This window comes from Leptonychotes weddellii, chromosome 15, assembly GCF_054177405.1.
Source record: "Leptonychotes weddellii isolate Sample4059 chromosome 15, ASM5417740v2, whole genome shotgun sequence".
NCBI classification, from domain to species: domain Eukaryota; kingdom Metazoa; phylum Chordata; class Mammalia; order Carnivora; family Phocidae; genus Leptonychotes; species Leptonychotes weddellii.
In genome coordinates this window covers 38,159,661-38,179,076 of record NC_138383.1, presented here as the reverse complement: position 1 = coordinate 38,179,076, position 19,416 = coordinate 38,159,661, and the positions used below count along the sequence as shown (strand labels likewise).

Here is a 19,416-nt window from a genome sequence, read left to right as displayed (position 1 = left end):
GGCGCCTGGGTGGCTCAGTTGGTTAAGCGACTGCCTTCGGCTCAGGTCATGATCCTGGAGTCCCGGGATCGAGTCCCGCATCAGGCTCCCTGCTCGGCGGGGAGTCTGCTTCTCCCTCTGACCCTCCTCCCTCTCATGCTCTCTGTCTCTCATTCTCTCTCTCTCAAATAAATAAATAAAATCTTTAAAAAAAAAAAAATACTTGAATGGAGCCACAAAGAATCAGTAAGAGTCAACTCATCTGACCACAAGCAGAGATCCAGAGTTTGTTCTAACACACATTTTTCTTTGAGGTATGACACTAAACAAGCTCTATCTAGCCCAGGGACCAAGGAAGAGAGCTGGCTATTTCCACCTCTCAGTTTCTAAAACCCCTTGCTTTTGTAACGTGCTCGGGGTGTGAGTCAGGTCAGCCTGCGAAGCAGTCAGACAAAAAACTGCCGATTCTGTGTTTTCTTTCCATTCTGTGACTACAGCTGATTCACCTCAAGACTGATTGGCAGGGACCAAGAAAGATGTCAGTCAATCGGGGAGCCAGGGAGCAAACTAATTAAGTCTGAATGAAGGTCACTGAGGTCACTGTCCTAGGTCATAAAAGTTCTGTGCTGGCTTCTTGGAGATTGTCCGCCAATTGCGGCAAAGACGCCGTCTGAACCCCACAGTGATCTCACTTCTTCAAAGATGTGACAGGCCCTGTGGTTCCAAAGAAACAAACTGGTTAAAAGAAGGCAGTGTGTGGCAATTTCTATTTTGAAGCGATGTGAAGTGCTGTATAGGACATCTTTTTGTTTCTTTTTTCCTTAATCCTAAAGATCAGCTTTTAAAGGGTCCCTCCTAAAAATGTACTTTGGCTTTCATCAATTTTTTAAAATTTATGATACATACATTTGATTGTATTATATATACATACACCTCCTCCACGAGTAACTGCTGTAACAAGCTTAAATTACCTACTTTAACCCAACTTAAAAGAAGTAAAAAAAGAGAGATTTAAGATTTGAATATAAAAATTCTGATTGTAAATGTCTTTTTCCTCTAAGTTGGCCTGCTCTCTCAATGAATATATAAGCACAGTGATTAAGTTGCCTGTCTCTCCAAATAAGTAACTCAGATGAAATGTTACTGCCCAAATCTAATTTTGATACCCTAAATCAATGCTCTTATGGTATATAGGAATTTGAAGCGTGAAATTAAAAATAAAAAGGTTGGGGGCGCCTGGGTGGCTCAGTCGTTAAACGTCTGCCTTTGGCTCAGGTCATGATCCCAGGGTCCTGGGATCGAGTCCCGCATCGGGCTCCCTGCTCGCCGGGAAGCCTGCTTCTCCCTCTCCCACTCCCCCTGCTTGTGTTCCCTCTCTTGCTGTGTCTCTGTCAAATAAATTTTAAAAATCTTAAAAAAAATAAACTAAAATAAAAATAAAAAGGTTGTTTCCCTCCTTGTTCCCACAGTAAACCAAACAAAAAACAAAAAGGCAGTCACCCTCCCTGAGCTAAAAGTAGCAACAAAGAAATAAGCCCGGGGAGATGTTGATTTGGGGCGTCTTTACTATGACCGTGGTGGCAAAGGCAGCTGAGGGTCCACCAAAGATTCCCGCCCCAGCCCCCTTCCCAGAGCCTGGCTGTCGCAGGGAAGCAGCTGCCTGTTAGGGGCCACACTTGCCAGGACCCCTGAGTCTAAGAGGGGACACAGGCCTTGTCTCTGCCAATGCAATGCGAGTGAAAGAAATGGGTATCACTTGTGGGTTAAGAAGAGTTAAGAAGCACGTGTGTCTTCCCTCTCTTGTTTGCCCAGTACCCTCTGGAAGCTGAGAACTACCAGGACCTAGAGGAGGGCCCATGCACAAGAGCCTGGGAACCTGTGTTCTAAGTGGACCACGGGAAGCAAACCTGCGCATCAGGAACGCCTGCACCCACTGTCACGAGAACCAGAAGAAACTTCAGCTGTTTAAACCACTGACATGTTGGAGTTGGTTTGTTACACAGGGTAGCACTATTCTGATGGCTTACTCCAAGGTGCTGAGATTAGGGGCTGGAGGAGGCAGGAAAGACTTATTAGTGAGTGAAGACGCACACTAGGAAAGAAATAACATTTTCTTCTTCCATGGAAAACTCTTTAAGACAAGGACTATAATCTCAAGATGCCGAAAACACTAGGCCAGTAGCTATCAACACCTAAGCAGCGCTTATGATGTGACAGGCAGCTCTAAGCGCTTACACTAACTCACTCGGTTCTCACCCATTTATTGGGCAAGCTATTAATATAACCCCCAATTTGCAGATGAGGAAACCGGGGCCCACAGGAGTTAAGCAATTTGCTTAAGGTTATAGAGCTTGTACGTGGCAGAGGCAGGAGGCCAGGCAGGCAGTCCAGCTCCAGAGTCGTGCTTGTTCGCTACAGGATACACACACCCCTCACAATGTGAGTGGAAAACAGGACCAGACGAGAGCTGAGGCGATTAGCAAAATCATGCCCGGTCTGAAGGGGTCAGCTGTTCAGCACAACCTGATGATTTCCACAGGTACCTGAGATCTTCTCATCTTTCAAGAAAAGCCGGAAATCCAGACTTTTATGGAAAGTTTCCGGATTTCAAATTGTTTCCCTTTTGTTTTAAGCTTCTGCAGCCCCAACAAATTGCCCGGGCAGACCGCATGTGACCCAGGGCTGGCCACCTGCCTACCCGGCTCTCAGGGTAGCTGTCTCCCAGGGCTGTGCCGTCTCCTGCTTGCTCAAAGGCCCTGGGGAGTTCTGAGTCTGGCAGCCAGAAGGGGAGTCAGCTCTGCAAACAGCAGCTCCTTCAGGCTCATGGATATGAATAATTAATTTCTGTTTTCTCACTGCTGGCCCACAAAGGTTACCAACGAGCCCAGCATTCAAGGAAGCAGCTCCATCCCCTTCTGAGACAATGAGGACAGGCATGGAGGATCCTGGGGGTATTCAGGGAGCCCCCTAATGAAGTCCGGAGTGGCGGCCGGGGCTCAAAGGGAGCCGGCGGCTAGCGGCCAGCGGCCAGGGCCTGTGTGCGTGCTCCCTGCCTGGCTGCCTTGGTAGGGCCATCAGAGCATCCGAGGCTCATTAGAGATGGACACTCTGGGGCTTTCACTGCTATCAGCGGGAGGGGGGCTCTGAATTCCTCAAGATGCTTTATAATGAAACAAAAAGGCACAATTATGCAGCCAAACTGAAGACAAGGCAGCTGCATACAAAGCAGGGCTTTCTCCATAATAGGACCAACCTCAGCGAGACAGTGCCGAGGCCTCACCTTCCTCCCTGGGCTGCAGCTGTGAGGCATCCGTAATTGGATGCTCCGCTGCTCCAGCTCTTGGATTATTCAAACTGCAGGATTTCCAGAAGCCTTGGGTTTCAGTTAAGGATATGCCCAGGCAACAAGAGGAGCCACGTACCATTTTTCACCCTTACTATTTCAGCAATATGTATGGCCAAACCAGTAATAACTGTGATGATAACAGTAAACTTAACCAGCACACATTATATACTGTGTGTCAGGTGCTTTTCTAAGAGCTTTATATATTAAGTTATTTAATCTTTACACCAACTTAATTTGATATTGATACCATGTTATTATCACTCTGTCTACAGATACGGAAACTGAGGCACAAAAAAATTAACAGTGAAGTGGCAGAGCTGGGCTTTGAACCCAGGCACTGTGGTCCTAGACAGTACACTCTTGACCATCATACCAGTGGCTGTTTGCTTTTACACAGAGCTTACTGGATGCCAGGCGCTGTGCCACATATTTTCTGTACATTATTTCATTTAGTCTTTACAACACCAGGTGAAGTATAATCATCTCCATTGTACAGAATAGAAAATAGGTTTATAGAAGGGTGAAGTGACTTGGTTAAGGGCACAAATAACAAGTGGCCTACATAGTATATCCAAACCCAGATTTCTCTGATTCAAAGCCAGGCTCTTAACTATTACTTGGTCCAGGGGCGCCTGGGTGGCTCAGTTGGTTAAGCGACTGCCTTCGGCTCAGGTCATGATCCTGGAGTCCCTGGATCGAGTCCCGCATCAGGCTCCCTGCTCGGCAGGGAGTCTGCTTTGCCCTCTGACCCTATCCCCTCTCATGTGTTCTCTCTCTCTCATTCTCTCTCTCTCAAATAAATAAATAAAATCTAAAACAAAACAAAACAAAACAAAACTATTACTTGGTCCAGACTACCAGTTCATCTAACTTACTGGCTCATAAAGGTTAGGCCGGGAAAACCTCTAGTCTAATCACCTTTTTTATTTTACAGGTGAGGAGATGTAGCCTAGAGAGATTAAGAGTTAGTAGTAGGGGGGCGCCTGGCTGGCTTGGTTGGTAAAGCATGTGACTCTTGATCTCGGGATTGGGAGTTGGGGCCCCATGGTGGGTTATAGCGTTCACTCAAAATAAAAAAAATAAAAAAAAAGAGGAGCGCTTGAGTGGCACAGTCAGTTAAGCGTCTGCCCTCAACTCAGGTCATGATCCCAGGGTCCTGGGATGGAGCCCCATGTTGGGCTCCCTGCTCAGAGGGAAGCCTGCTTCTCCCTCTGCCTCTCCCCTGCTCATGCTCTCTCTCTCTCAAATAAATAAATAAAATCTTAAAAAGAAAAAAAAAAAGAGTTAGTGGTGGGTTGTACTAGAGTAACTTTGGCCCCAGAAAGAGCTGGGTTCCAATCCTAGCTCTGTCCTTTATTAGCTGTGTGATTTGGGCAAGTGACTCAATGTTTCTAGACTTATTAGTAGAGAATGGGAATAATAATACTCAGTTTCGGGCGCCTGGGTGGCTCAGTTGGTTAAGCGACTGCCTTCGGCTCAGGTCATGATCCTGGAGTCCCGGGATCGAGTCCCGCATCGGGCTCCCTGCTCGGCAGGGAGTCTGCTTCTCCCACTGACCCTCCTCCCTCTCATGCTCTCTCTCATTCTCTCTCTCTCAAATAAATAAATAAAATCTTTAAAAAAATAATAATAATACTCAGTTTCATGGGCGATAAAGTATGTGTGCAATCTATATTCTAATAAACACTCAGCATGGCAAAACCATTTCATAATGTCAGGTGGTCCCCAAATTACAGATGGTCAAACTTCTGCTTACAAATCTGCCTTTGAAATAATGTGTAAGTGGTGAGTAGGTGGCCAGTATTGGCCCCCAAAGTCTAATTAACAAAGACCTTGAAAAATTGCACTGCACTTCTGAAACTTTTCTGAGCAGCACCCTCATTGTGCAAAATCCCCAAGGAAATCACATTTATCAGAGATCTCAGCACTCAGACATTTAGGCCTTCTACCCTCACAAATAGAGTGAATATACTACCAGATCAATGACATTGTGGACAAGATAGGTTTCCATGGTTTTTAATTCTAGTATCCTTTTCACGATGTTAGTGATTTCATGATCTTGCACCTGGAACAGTGGACCATGCTGTGATGGCGTGTTTGGTCCTCTGGCACAAACATCAAGATTGGTGATTGTACATTTGGTTTCATTTTGGGGTTCCTATTTTTGGTTGCCAAGGCTGGTTATTTATCAGGATATGCTCATGTGACCAGCACCCAAAATAGTCTCAAACCCTAAGACTCAAACAGACTCCCTACAGACTCCCTACAAACAACTCCCCACTCGTTGGGAGTAGATATTCCACCTATGTCTTTGAGTTTGCTTTTAGAGAGAGGGCACTCCCACACGGCCTCAGGCAAGGAAGGACATCAAAGCCTATGCTGGACCTCTCTTGTGTCCGTCCATACATATATTTTTCTTGCTGCTCTTGTTCTGTATCCTCTGTAAAAAAAATCTTAGCCATGAGTATAATCTGCTATTGAGTCTTATAAATCCTTCTAGCAAATCACCGAATAAAACAATGGTGAAACAATTTAGCCATTTCTAACATTGTTTTTCACATTTTTGAGACCCACCCTCTGATATATACCCACAAACAGCTATGGCTACCCCTTGGTCTTAGTGACCAACTCAGAGGTTTGTTTTGTTTTGTTTTGTTTTAATGCAGGTTCAGGGTGGAGCCTGAGATTCTGCATTTCTTTCTTTCTTTTTTTTAAAAATAGGCTCCATGCCCAATGTGGGGCTTGAACTCATGACCCTGACATTAAAAGTCACATGCTCTACTGACTGAGCCAGCCAGGTGCCCCAGGAGCTTAGAGGTTTTGAGGAAAATACTTTGATTTCTGAAGTTCCAAAGAGCCATTCTTCTTTATGAATGTAAGTCAGATATTTGTATCAGTCAGGACAAACTAGGTAATGCTGTAGTAACAAAGAGCACCAAACATTTCAGTGGCTTACAACGACAGTGGTTTATTTTTCACTCTAGTGCATGTCCACTGAGGATTGACTGGGAGTTCTGCTCTGTACTGCCCTCCCTCTAGGACCCAGGCTGACTGAACAGTCACCATCTGTACATTCCAGTAGCAAAGGGAAAAGAGGTCTCATACCAGCATTAAATGCTCTGCGGCAGAAGTTGCACACATCACTTCCATTCAAACTCACTGGTTAGAACTAAGCAACGGTCTCTACCCAATCTCAAGGGAACCAGGAATGTAATCCTACCTACCATGCTCCTGGAAACCAAGAGGGAATCAAAATATTTAGTTTACAGTCCTAACGACTAGCACAGGTCTCCATGAGTTGGTCAGGTTTGGAGTATTATCTTTTTCCTGTATTGTCCACCTTCAGGAAACAACAACCTCCCACAGCAGATTCTGAACTGGTGGGCAGGCAGACAGGGTAGTAAGGTAGAAATGCACACGTCAAAATCTCCTCGGGGGCATATGAAGTTTGAAAATGGCTTCAGGAAGAAAAACCACAGCCCTTGAGAATAATGGTTCTAGAATGTGTCTTATCAGCTGGTCCTACTGGCCCCCCAAAAAAGAGAAGGGGGAGGAAGAGATAAAGATAAAAGCAAAGAAGGGGTGCCTGGGTGGCTCAGTAGGTTAAGTGTCTGACTCTTGATTTTGGCTCAGGTTGTGATCTGAGGGTCATGAGATGGAGCTCTGCTTCGTGGGGCTCTGCACTCAGTGGGGAGTCTTCTTGAGATTCTCTCCCTCTCCCTCTGCCCCTCCCCCCAACTTGCACACATTCTCTCTCTCTCTCAAAATAAATAAATAAATCTCAAAGCAAAGAGGAGGAAGAGGAGGAGAAAAAAGTAAAAGGTCTTTAAATGCTTAGAGACCCCAACTGTCTGCCCAGATGGTCCAAATCCCACAAAATTCTTGAAAAAACACAATCATTCTTTTATTTGTTTAACAAATACACCAGGGCCCCTGGGTGGCTCTGCCTTCGGCTCAGGTCATGATCCCAACAGGGAGTCTGCTTCTCTCTCTACCCCTCCCCCCCACTCGTTCTCTCTCTCTCTCTCTCAAATAAATAAAATCTTTAAAACAAACAAACAAACAAAAAACCTCCAAATACAATACATCAGCATTGTGCTAGGGGCAGGGAGACTAGAATTTTAAAAAGTAGTCCTTTTCTAACACACGTAAGCTTTAAGGGTTTAGAATCCAGTGGGGGGAGACAGAGAGGCAAACGTTTTTAAACCGTATTATAATTGCTCAAATGAGTAAATGTACAAAGTGCAAGGAAGAAGCTGGTTTTCCAAAAGCCAATCACAATCTCCTTCTCTCCTTAATGTTCTTTACAACAGAGGCTGAAGACCTGAAACCCCTGGTCCCCCCAGCCCTCCCTGCAGCTGATTATGGCCCTGTGATGTTGGGCCAATAGCGTGAAAGCAGCAGTTGCTGGGTAGGGTTTGAGGGAAAGCTTTTTAAAGGGACATCCAGTATGAATACTACAGTCCTCTGCACCCTACTCCCTCTCTGAAACCTGAGCACACATCTGGTGATGCAGCAGATTTTTTTTAACCCTGAGGCAACAGGCAAGAGGACAAACACCTTTCTGCTACATAATGGGGAAAGTCTGGGGTCCTGACTCACTGCTAAGCCATCCCAGAAAGCCTGCCTCTGGAGTTCTTAGGACTGGAGGAAAACAAATCCCTATCTGGTCAAGTCACTGTATTAGTTTCTATTGCCGTTAACAAATTATCACAAGTTTTGCGGCTTAAAACAATACCAATGTATTATCTATAGGGGAGAAGTCCGACAGGGTCTGACACTGGGCTAAAATCAAGGTGCTGGCAGGGCTGGGTTCCTTTCCAGAGGCTCTAGAAGGTAATTAGTTCCCTTGCCTTTTCCAGCTTCTAGAGGCTGCTCACACTGCTTGGCTCAAGGCCCCCTTCCTTCCTCTTCAAAGCTAGCAACAGTGAGTTGAGTCCTCAGCACATTGCATCACTCTGACCTCTTCTACCTCCTTCTTCCATTTTTAAGACCTTCATTACTACATTGGGCCCACCTGGATAATCCAGAATTATTTCTCCATGTCAAGGTCCTTATTTTTTTTTTTTTTTTTGGAGACAGAGTGTGCCCGAGTGGTGGGAGGGGCAGAGGGAGAGAGAGAATCTCAAGCAGACTCCATGCTGAGTGCGGACGTGGGGCTCGATCATATGACCCTGAGATCATGACCTGAGCTGAAATCAAGATTCAGACACTTAACCAAGTGAGCCACTCCAGGGCCTCTCAAGGTCCTTAATTTGATCACGCCTGCAAAGTTCCTTTTGCCCTGTAAGGTAACATACTCATAGGTTTCAGGGATTGGGACCTGAACATATTTGGGGGCCATTATTCTGCATACCACAGTCATTATGGCAGTTTTCTCTTACCTGCAGCCAAGTGCACGCCTAACTGACCCCCAGCTCTCAGGTCTACCCAGGAAAGCAGGGGAGGCTTTATGGATGAAGTAGCCTCCTAGCTGAGACCTGAGGGATGAACAGTCATTTGTCCTATGGGCAAATATGGAAAGGGCATTCCAGGGAAAGGGTGTAGCACACACAGGGGAACAAGTATGCAAGGTATGTTTGGAAACTACAAGCAGTTCAGTATTGCTAGAGCGTCAAGCGTCTGACTGTATGGGGTGGGGGAGGGCGAAGATGAGGGTGGACCGGATCACAAATGGCTGGGTACATTTGCATCTAAGAAGCTCCAATTCTACTTTGTAGGTGGCAGAGAGTCACTGAAGAATGCAAGCAGGGGGTGCATAATTAGATTTAGGGGCAAGAGCAATCCTGTTGGCTTTCATGTGGAAGCCATGGGGAGGGGGGCTGGAGGAGAAAGGCTGAGGCCAGAGGCAGAACAAGACGTTATTGCACTGGTTTACATCAGGGGCAATGAAATCAAAGTCTAGATATTCATGAACATTGTTGGAGCACATCCTATATGTGCTGTGACATTCTGGGGCTACAAAGGCAAATAAGACACAGGTCAGAGCAAGGGCGCCTACTCACCCTGCCAACCACAACTCCAGGGCAGGAATGATGGGTGTTCATGGAACTCAAGTTGGGGGTGTTCTGCCCCCCTACCCAAAGTCCAGGAAACACAGACAGGGTGGGGTGCGGCCCGGGAGGGAATTCAAAGGGGCACCAGGGCCATCGCAATGACGGGAAAGCAACTGAAGAAGCGATGGCCCTTTCCTGCCCCATCTCACCCGAACGCGCCCTGATGTCCCCCCAAATCGGGCCTAGTTATTTTAAGTCACTGCATGGGGTGAGTTAGAAGAGGAACTGGTGTGGTTACAGGAGAAGCCTAGGACTCAAACACTGTCCTCCCACCCCCCGGATGGAAATGGTCGGCATTAGAGATGAGGGATGGTCGCACAACTTTGTGACTTTACTAAAAACTCACGACTGTACACTTTAAAGGGGTGAGTTATAGACGATGTGAATTATCTCCCAATAAAAATAACTAATTAATTTTTTAAACAGGAGAAAGAAACAACCCCACCCCTGAGCCCTAAGGGAACCTGGGCTTGTGAGGTCACTGGTCAGAGCCTCAGTTTCCTCCTCTGCCAAATGAGAACAGTGGTAAAGAACAGTAGACTGTTATATGTGATCATATATTCTCACATATATTATATGTGATCATGCAAGTTAAACACTTAACATAGCGCCTCGCAGGTAGTAGTTGCTAAACATATTCAGGTTCTTCTCCTCCTAAGTGGCCAATGAAATTTTTAAAACAATCATTTTCTCAGCAGCCACAAGATGTGACATAAGCTCTAGGCAAGCTCCCTTCAGACAGCCTCGTCTCAGGCAGACTAGAGCAAGGCTCAAACGGGAAGACAGCAACAGGAACCAAGTCCACACTCACTGCAGAAAGACTGAAGGTTGAGTCTGCAGCTATGCGGTGCAGAGATATTGAGCAAGACTCGCATGGTGTAAATACAGCTGCACAGAGTGGTGGTAAAGAAAATCAGGTGGGCACAGAGATTTCTGCTTGTAATTCTAGTTTGGTATACAAACTCATCCGGTTTCCAAAATAGCCAAGCCCTTCCCCACACCTGGACAAGTCCATGTGTCTATGCAGCGCAGCTCTGATGTTTAGAGATGACCCGTGCCCCATGCTCCCCAAAACCACAATGAGCCAGAAACAAGCCTTACACAACCAGAATTTTCCAGCCTAGTGCCGAGGCAGGCGATTTATTTTTTCACCAAACTTCCCATTGGTGATATTCCAAAATCAATCAGGTACTTATCAAGTGCCTGTCCTGTGCCCAGCCCCGTGAAGGATACTGTGAGGGAGGAAAAAAGAGGCATAAGCTGGGGTCCTGCTCTCAAGCAGCCAAGCTAACCTCTGAGTTGGAAAGCAACACTTCACAGTAAACATATAAAAGGCATTGTGCCTTGCACAGAGCAGTGGATCAGTCATCATTTGTTCGTTGGGTCAATGAATTAATAGAGGGCAAAATAATAAGACAATTGTGTGAGTGTGGGGCTCACTCTAAGAACCACAAGATGGGCTGGAGTAGTTGGAAAAGGCTTGTGCCAGAGGATGCTAGCTGCCTACTCAATATCAATTCTTCCATTTTTCCTTGTAACAGAGCCCCTATTTTATTTGAGGTGGCCGTATGCCCAGATAAAATACTACATTTCCCAGCTTCCCTTGTAGCTAGAGGTGGCTAATGAGATCTAAACAGAAATTGTTAGGAGAGGCTACCAGGAAAGTGCCTTAAAAGGCAGACCAACAGCTGCCACTCACTCATGTGTCCTTCCTCCCTTTCTTCTAATTCTCATCTGAAACATGAGTGTGATGGCTGGATTTCCAGCAGCTATTTTGGACCATGAGGCAACCTTGAGAGAGAAAAGCATGAATACAAAAAAGCCCAAATTCCTGATGATCATGGAGTCACCATACTCTCCCTGGACTGCTTGCTTCTGGCATTCTTTTACTTGAAAGGGAAATAAACCTCTATTTTGCTTAAACTATTTTTGTGGGTTTTGTCATATGCAGCAAACCCGTATCTTAACTAACACAAGTTTCCACGGAAAAGCCAGGCTTTAAAGGAAGGGTGGGTGGGGATGGAAGGGCATCTCAAATGCCAGAAAGAGCAAAGGGGAAGACACTGGCAGGAATGAGCACTGGCTGAAATCAAGTGGGTAGAGAGTAGGAAATAAAGAGAAGCCAGATGATGGTTTTGTAGATGTCAGGGAAAACAGGGATTGACTGGGGAAGGACCAGGGACCACAAAGCAATAAGAAAGCTTGGGGTGCCTGGGGAGCTCAGTCGGTTGGGCGTCCAACTCTTGGTTCCAGCTTGGGTCATGATCTCGGGGTTGTGAGATGGAGCCCCATGGCATGGCAGGCTCTGTGCTCACCAGGGAGTCTGCTTCTCTCCCTTTCCCGATCCCTCTGCCCCTCCCCACACGCACGCTCTCCCTCTTTCTCTCCAAAATAAATAGATAAATCTTTAAAAAAAGAAAGAAAAAAAGGAAGAAGAAAGCTGTCTCCCTCCAAAGGAGCGAAACACCCGTGGACCTGGAGGGAGTAAGAAAGGAGAGAAAGAGGCAGAAGAAGAGGCTGGGGGAACTTCATTACATGAAGAGACAGGAGTATGAGCTGTGGCCTGGACTTAGAATAATAACACCACCACCAAGCTTTATTAAATGCTTGTGTGCCTGGCCCTGGGCTATGCACTCTCCACACACTTATCTCATTTATGCTTCATGACACGTCTATGACATAGTCCTATCATTACCTGCATCTGGCAGACAAGGAACCTGGGGCTTAGAGAGAGTCAGTAACTTACCCAATGTAAGCCTCACAACCCTGTAAGCTGGCTCCCAACAACTCCATTTGTCAGATGAGGAATGTGTTTGTCCCATTTTTTCAAAGCCAGGAAAATTGGTCAAGATCCTGATTTTCAAACATAAAGACCCAGAACCAAGTATAGAGTCAATTGTTTTTGTGAATACTCTCTTAACCAGAGGAAAAACAAATAGATGAGCAAAAGAAAAGTTTTGAGTCTTGGTTGTGTTTACTATGTGTAGAGGAGGAAGGACTTGTTAAACAAACCCACCCATACTCCCTGGCTGGCTGGTCGAGTGCTCCTGAGGTGTAGATAGTGCTAAGATGGTGGGGGTGAGGGGCGGATGGAAGTAAGCATTGAGAAACCAAGCAAACAGTGACAAAATGTCAACTCCAGTGATAAATGAATCATAGCCAACCAGCGGCTCATGTGTCTCAGAGAGTGTTTTAATATCTCTCCGCACCAGGGAATGGAAAAAAAAAAATACTCTATCACAGCTAAGGCCAAAAACTCAATACTTTGAATTAAGTTATTCAGATACAACCACTGAACACAAGGAATTCTTCCTGGAGCTAAAATCTCATCAGTCACTCGAGGGAAGGGGGAAAAAACCCATCCGGTTACAAATGATTTAGGTAACATGCGTACCTAATAGGAAGTGCACTGCATATGCAGATTAAAAATAAAAAAATCTCCTTTGGCAGCCTGGCAGAATCTGATGGCAGGGTCTCCCAAGTTCAGAAATCTAGAATTCTAGAGCTGGCTGAGGACAGCACTACATGTTGGAAGTTAAAGAGTGTGATTTTTTGTTAAGACTGCCCTGAGTTCAAGCTGATTCCATCACGAGCTGTTTGACTCTGGGTACATTTCTTAACCTCTCCTAGCTTCAGCGCCTTACTTATAAAATAGCACTAGTAATTTCCACCCCCTGAGATGGCTAGGAGGCTAAAGGTGGTGGCCTACTGTTCCTGTCACCACGACTTTGACAGAACTTATGTCTTTAGAGTTCTCTGCTTCAAATTCTAAGAAAGAAAAGGCCACAGGACAATGGAAAGAGCCTCGTCCTGGCTCATGAGCCCAGCCTTGAGGGTCATAAGTGTGTGACCTTGAGGTTACTTTTAGGTCTCAGGGGCTCTGTCTGGAGAGGGGCAGGAGTAGATGTACTCTAAGATCTCTTCCTCTTCTAGACTCTTGAATGTCACTAAGATCCAGATGAACAGTCCTTAGTCATTCATTTCAGGATGTACCAAGTTACCTGATGGAAAGCTGTTTCTTTATCTACCCCAGGAGCCAAAGAGTTAGTGAGAACCATAAAGGCAGGTCACCGACTTTTGCAGTCTTGGGCCTTAACAGAGACCTGGCATGAAGTAAGACCTTGATAAATTCTTGTTGAGTTAGATGAATGAACAAATGAAGGATTTCAAGGGCCAGCCAAAACAGAGACCACTTGCCCTCCACAGAGCAGAGTTTAAGGCAAGAAGAAAATGCTGCCAATTTAAAATACTAATGATATTTACTTTGTCATCCGAACTACAACCAGAATATCAGATGAATTGTTTGCCAGTCAAGAGGATGCCTGACGCTGAAAAGCCACCTTTGGGCTTTGCTAGAAGAGTGTACTTTGGTGCAAAAGGAGTACAGATGTGGCACAGGGGAGGCCACAGGCTCCAGAAGAGAGGCAGAAGCCCTGAGAAGGAAATGTCGACCAACCTCTATGGCAGGAGGGGTAAGGAAGCATGTCACCGCGTGGCCTCCGCATGTGGACATGCAGTTGTGTCTGCCCAAGAGTGCCCTGCTGAAGAGGGGAGATCTAAAATACAGCAGGTGGTCTGTCCACCCAGGAGCCCCATGGGTGGGTAGCAGCCCTGAGGGTTAACCCCAGCAGCAGATGGGCAGGGGTCTGCTGGGGGCTTCAGCAATGAAGCAAATCATAATAATGCACACAGGGGCGCCTGGGTGGCTCAGTCGATTAAGTGTCTGCCTTCGGCTCAGGTCATGATCCCAGGGTCCTGGGATCGAGCCCCAAGTTGGACTCCCTGCTCAGTGGAGAGCCTGCTTCTCCCTCTCCCTCTCCCTCTGCTGCTCCTGTTGCTTGTGCTCTCTCTCATGCGCGCGCGCGCTCTCTGTCAAATAAATAAAATCTTTAAAAAAAAAAGAACTGGCATTCTAACTTATACTCAGGGTTGGCTACTATGGGTAGAAACAGATCCAAATGTGTCTTTGGATGGGAATCTACCTCTCATAAGAGAAAATAGACCTTTTCCAAGGAGGGGGGCATCTCTCCCTCTGGGCCTTTTTATGTGCCTCTCACGTGGCTCTCTCTCCTTAAGACCTCGAGACTGAATGGCCCAATAAAACCCAACCTTCAGTTGAGGATCTCTGAATACAAATAATGGGCATGATTGCCAGTGAAGGAGAAACATGAGGGCCAAGCCAGAAAGAGAGCGTCATGAGCCAAGACTTGGCCCTGGGTCCTGCCCTGCTCCTGGAAGTTTCTAGAAAGAACCAGAGCCAAGCTAGGAAAACAACACATGACTCATAGAAAACCAAACCACCTGTGATTCAGAATGGTCTGGGAATGAGAATCTTTGAAGCATCAACTCAAAGAAAATGACCTGTAGTCATGGTTAGTTAACACTGTGGGTACCTACTACGTGTCAAGACGTGTTCAAAGCCCTTTAGAAACAAAATCCCATTTATTACTCCTATCAACGGTATGATGTAAGCAGTGCTTATTAGTCTCATTTTACAGATGAGGAAACCGAGACACAGAAAATTCAAATAACTTCTTCCAAGTTCACATGAGCAGTCTAGCTACAAAGCCCATAGTCTTTATCAGCATTTTCAAATCTTTTTGTCCAATCCACAGCAAGAAATAGATTCTACATCAGGACCCAATATACACTCACACATTTATACATAAATGAAACAAAGTTTTAAAACAGAAAATACTCACCATTACAACGGGCAACCATTCACTCCCATGTTTTCTCTTCTATTCCATCCTATTAAAAAATATATCACTTGGGCGCCTGGTGGCTCAGTCGGTTAAGCATCTGCCTTCGGCTTAGGTCACAATCTCAGGGTCCTGGGATTGAGCCCTGCATGGGGCTCCCTACTCAGTAGGGAGTCTACTTCTCCCTCTGCGCCCCCCCCCCGTTGTGCTTTTTCTCTCTCTCTCAAAAATAAACAAATAAAATCTTTAAAAAAATATATCACTCAACAAATATTTATGGAATACCTAATATGTGTTAGACACTGTTCTAGGCTTTGGGGCTATGTCAGTGGATGAAAAAGATAAAAATCCTTGCCCTCTTGGACCTTGCATTTTCCTGGATAGAGAGTGAATAAGATCATCATGCAAAATTGTAGCATCTGAAGCAGTAATCTGGTGAGTGCTATGGAGAAAAATAAAGCACGATGGCCAAGAGTTGCTGAGGAAAGCCTCTCGATGCTTTCATTCCCCACTACACTGATTTCAGTGGGCTGCCACTCACAGGGTGAAAAGCCCTGCCCTTAGTCCATCCACTCTAGTGACTTTCTGTATGTCTGACGGCTCTTTCTCCAAGACCGTGTGCACATGCACGCATGTACGTGATTGGGTGCACATGTGTATACGCATGTAGGCATGCACGTACATGTGTGCATGCAGGTATGCATGTGCATGTCCGCCCCAGCCACTTCCTCATGGGGAGGCTTTGGAGGCAGGGCCCCGACAACAGCTGTCCAGGGGGTTCTATCCACAAGCCTGCCCTGCAGTGGGGTCCCGGAGTGAGGCCTAAAATACAGCCCAGGCACCACTAGCCAAAGCCACAGAAATGCCAGACATGTGACTGGGCCGGAGTCTTTAATCTAGAGGGATGAGAATCTTTTTATCATTGGTCCACCCAGAGCAGGCACCTTTTGTAATTCGTGAGGCCAGAGGGAATGCTAATTCCTAATCTGCATCAAGATGCTCTTTGTGCTAGAATGCCCTTAGGGAGAGAAGAGACGGCGCACAGAAATAAAAATAACTCCCTGGGGAAAATCCAGTGCACTGGGCATACCTGAAGGGGTGACTGATGTGGGTCTCTGGGAAGATGGGATTGGAGCCAGCTCTGAAGCAGCTCTGGGCCACTTGGGTAGCTGCCATTCAGTATTTGGATCTTGGCACTAGAGTGAAATCTTCAGACTCTTCCCTTAAGTTACAGGGGCACATAAAAATGTTACTAGCATGGGCAGCAAAAGCATTACCTATGGGAAAAGCAGCCAGTCTCTGCTAATGAATAAGTGTAATTGATCACAACAGATGACTTGATGGACCTTCCAAATGTGCTTTTAGCAAAGTGGACAGTTTTTCATTCAAATGCAAACTCACCCAGATAAGATCTAATAATGGAGATTTTGGAACAATCCCAGCATCAGTGATTTCTTTTTTTTTTTTTTCCTCTTTCACCGAGCAGGAAGGCATCTTAAGTTCCTGATCACGATTTGACCCAGCCAGACATCAATTTATGCTTTCCCTAGGACTGAGGAGATTCTGACGGTTCCAGGGGCAGCAAAGGAGCAGTCACAGGCCATCCTCACATCCCTATCTGTCCTTTCCTCCTCAGCCCCATTCCCACTCCCTGACCTATGAGGAGTTGGGTGGCTGGGAGACATGCAGTTCCACGCAGTCATCCATTTATTCAAGAAATATTTAGTGAGCACTTACTATGTGCAAGGCACCATACTGACTGCCACAAGGGGATTCAAAGATGGCTAGGACCAGGTCCTGTCCTCAAAATAGAGGGCAGATGTCAGGGGAAACAACAAATGACAGAAGCCCCAAGTGGGGCTCTCAACTCACTTCAACAAGCACTTAATCTTTCTGAGCTTCAGCTTTCTCCTTTGTCAAAGGAAGATATTGCACAAGACATGATCTCTGGGCACCAGGCCAGCTTGAAAACTATGATTCTATGCCCTCCCCTTCCCACTCAGGCTCCTGGAAGCTGACAGATCAGGTGCAGCCTTCTAGGAAGGGGGGCAGCCAGCAAAGGGAGGGGGCAGTGAGGATTATGTACCTTTCCCTGAGTGACAGGATGTTTCAGTTTGGCCAGAACACAAGATAGAGGCTGGGAAAGATGAGGGAGAAGTTCAGAGAATTACGTGCAAGATTTAAACTTTCACATCAAGGAATCTGGGGGAAATGGGGAGCCACTGTAGTTTGTGTAGAGAAAGGTACTATCCTGTGGTGCAAAGGAATCTGACCGACCTGTGGAAGATGAGTTGGAGGGAGGGAGGGCGGTGATGTTACCATAGTCAGAGCATAAGGGCTGAGGCCCGAAGTGAAAGATGTCTCCCGGGGCGTAGCCAAGCACACCATTCCATTACCCCCTGGCATCGCCAAACTGCTTATTTTCACAAACTCGCCCAAGGCGAAATCATGTTGCACAATCTTTTTTTTTTTTTTCTCTTCCAGTTCTACAAGTGGTTTCAAGCTAAACAGATAAATTTTATCTCCCTCCTTCCCAAGCGCCTGAGGTTAAACAGGACCAACAAGATGTGCCAGGAAGGGGTGCAGGAAGGGGCCAGGAGCCCCCGGGATGCGCGAGGGTGCGCCTACCTGCAGAGAAGCCGTCCTCGTGGTCCGAGCTGTTGTGGCTGCAGTCACTGCCCCTCTCGGGAGAGCTGTGGCTGGGCGAGTCCCGCTCCGGCACCCGCAGGAACCTCTTGCGCCGCCACGGGGGGAGGTGCTCGCGAGCCCCGCGCCGGGGGTGCTCCTCCGCCGCCAGGGGCGAGCTCCGCCCGTCCTTGGCCTCCGCCTCCAACTGCTCCAGGTCGCGGCTCCGGAGCTGGGGCCGCCAGCCCCCGGGGATCAGGTGCATCCAGCGATGGGGGCTGCCCGCCCGCGCCGGCTTTTCGGCCTCATCGCGGGCCCCGAGCCGGCAGGGGGCCACGAGTAAGTGGCCGAGGACGAATTTCTCGTTCAAATCCACCATCTCGAAGTCGTGGTCACTGCTGTTGTCCCCATCATCTGCGACCGAGGCGTCCGGCTCTCCCTCCTCCGAGCCCCGCCCCGCTTGGGTCCCGGAGGACGACTCCTCTCCCTGGGCGCTGGGGGCTGTGTCATCGTGGTCTGGGGGCGCGTGGTCCTCCTGGGGCCTTAAGAGGAGGCGAGGCTGCAGCAGCTGCTGGTGGATGGCGGCGGTCAAGCTGCGCACCGCGCCCCCGGCCCCCGCCGGCCCGGGCCAGGTGGGAAGGTCCCGGCACGCGGAGGGAGGAGTCTCGGCCTTCGCGGCCACCCCCGGAGTCGACCCACAGGGGCCTGGGGGGTCTCCGCCGCCGCCTGCGGCGACCTCCTTCTCGCGCGGTGGCAGCGCCCGCTCCCGCCTGGCCGGCGCCGGCTCCTCTGCCCAAGCTCCCGGGCTGTCGCCGTCTCCGCCCTCCAAGCGCCCGCAGCCGAGGTCCCGCTTCTCCCCGGCCAGGGCCGCCTGCAGGTAGGAGACTTTGAACTTCTCCTCAGCCAACACCTGTTGCAGCCGCTTCAGGTTGAGTTTGCAGCGCTCCAGCTCCCGCTCCATGTCCAGCACCGAGTCCAGCCGCATGACTGGCGCCTCCTCCCCGGGGAACTCGGCCTGCCAGTGGCGCTCAAAGTCCTGAGGGTCCCACATGGCGGCCGCCCCTTCGGGCCTCCCGGGCCCGGCTCTGCCGCGCGCCCCGGGCTGGGGTCGCGCCGGGCTTTTCCCGGAAGCCCGCGCTGGCGCAGTCGCCTGCCCTTCACTTCAGCCCCAGAAGAAAATAGGAAAAAAAATAAAAGTTTTTCCCCTTCCGCCCTTGTGCCTTTTTTTCCCCTTCTTCTGGGTTTCGCCTCCCTGACGTAAGCGGCCACCCGCGGCGGAGGCGGGCGTCTGGGTGCCCTGGGCCCGCCCTGGGCCGGACGCGCCGAGCCGGCGGTCTGCACCTCCTGCCGCCGGACCGGGCGCCTCGCGGGCTGGGGGCCGCGGGAGAGCCGCGGCGGGGGCGGAGCCTCGGTGGCGCCCGGCCGGCACCCCCTGGCGCGCCCCGGAGCAGCGCCGGCGACGCGCGGAGCTGACCGCTGTAGGCCGGGCTCGCACCTTCCCCGCCGCCTCGGCGGCGCCGCTCCCGCAGCCGCGCGCTGTCCGCGCGGGCTCCCTGCATCCGAGCGCGGGGCCGCGCGGCCGGCGGAGGCGGGAGCCCCGGGGAGGGAGCGCGCGGCGGCGCCCCGGGCTCCCAGCCAACCTCCCGCCGCCCGGCTCTCCGCAGCCTCGTCTGCCCAGAGCCAGCGCGGCGCCTTGGACAGGGAAGGA

The 19,416-nt window shown here is 48.7% G+C and overlaps 1 protein-coding gene across 1 annotated transcript in view; it reads right to left on the bottom strand.

The window, feature by feature from the left end:
* ABR (ABR activator of RhoGEF and GTPase) overlaps positions 1–18,909 on the bottom strand; it is a 173,788-nt gene extending 154,879 nt beyond the window's left edge. The window contains exon 1 of the mRNA XM_006734527.3: positions 17,712–18,909. Coding sequence (XP_006734590.2) covers positions 17,712–18,759 — 1,048 coding nt within the window. The 5' untranslated portion in view covers positions 18,760–18,909. The remainder of the gene's footprint in view (positions 1–17,711) is intronic.
* Positions 18,910–19,416: the final 507 nt, after the last annotated feature.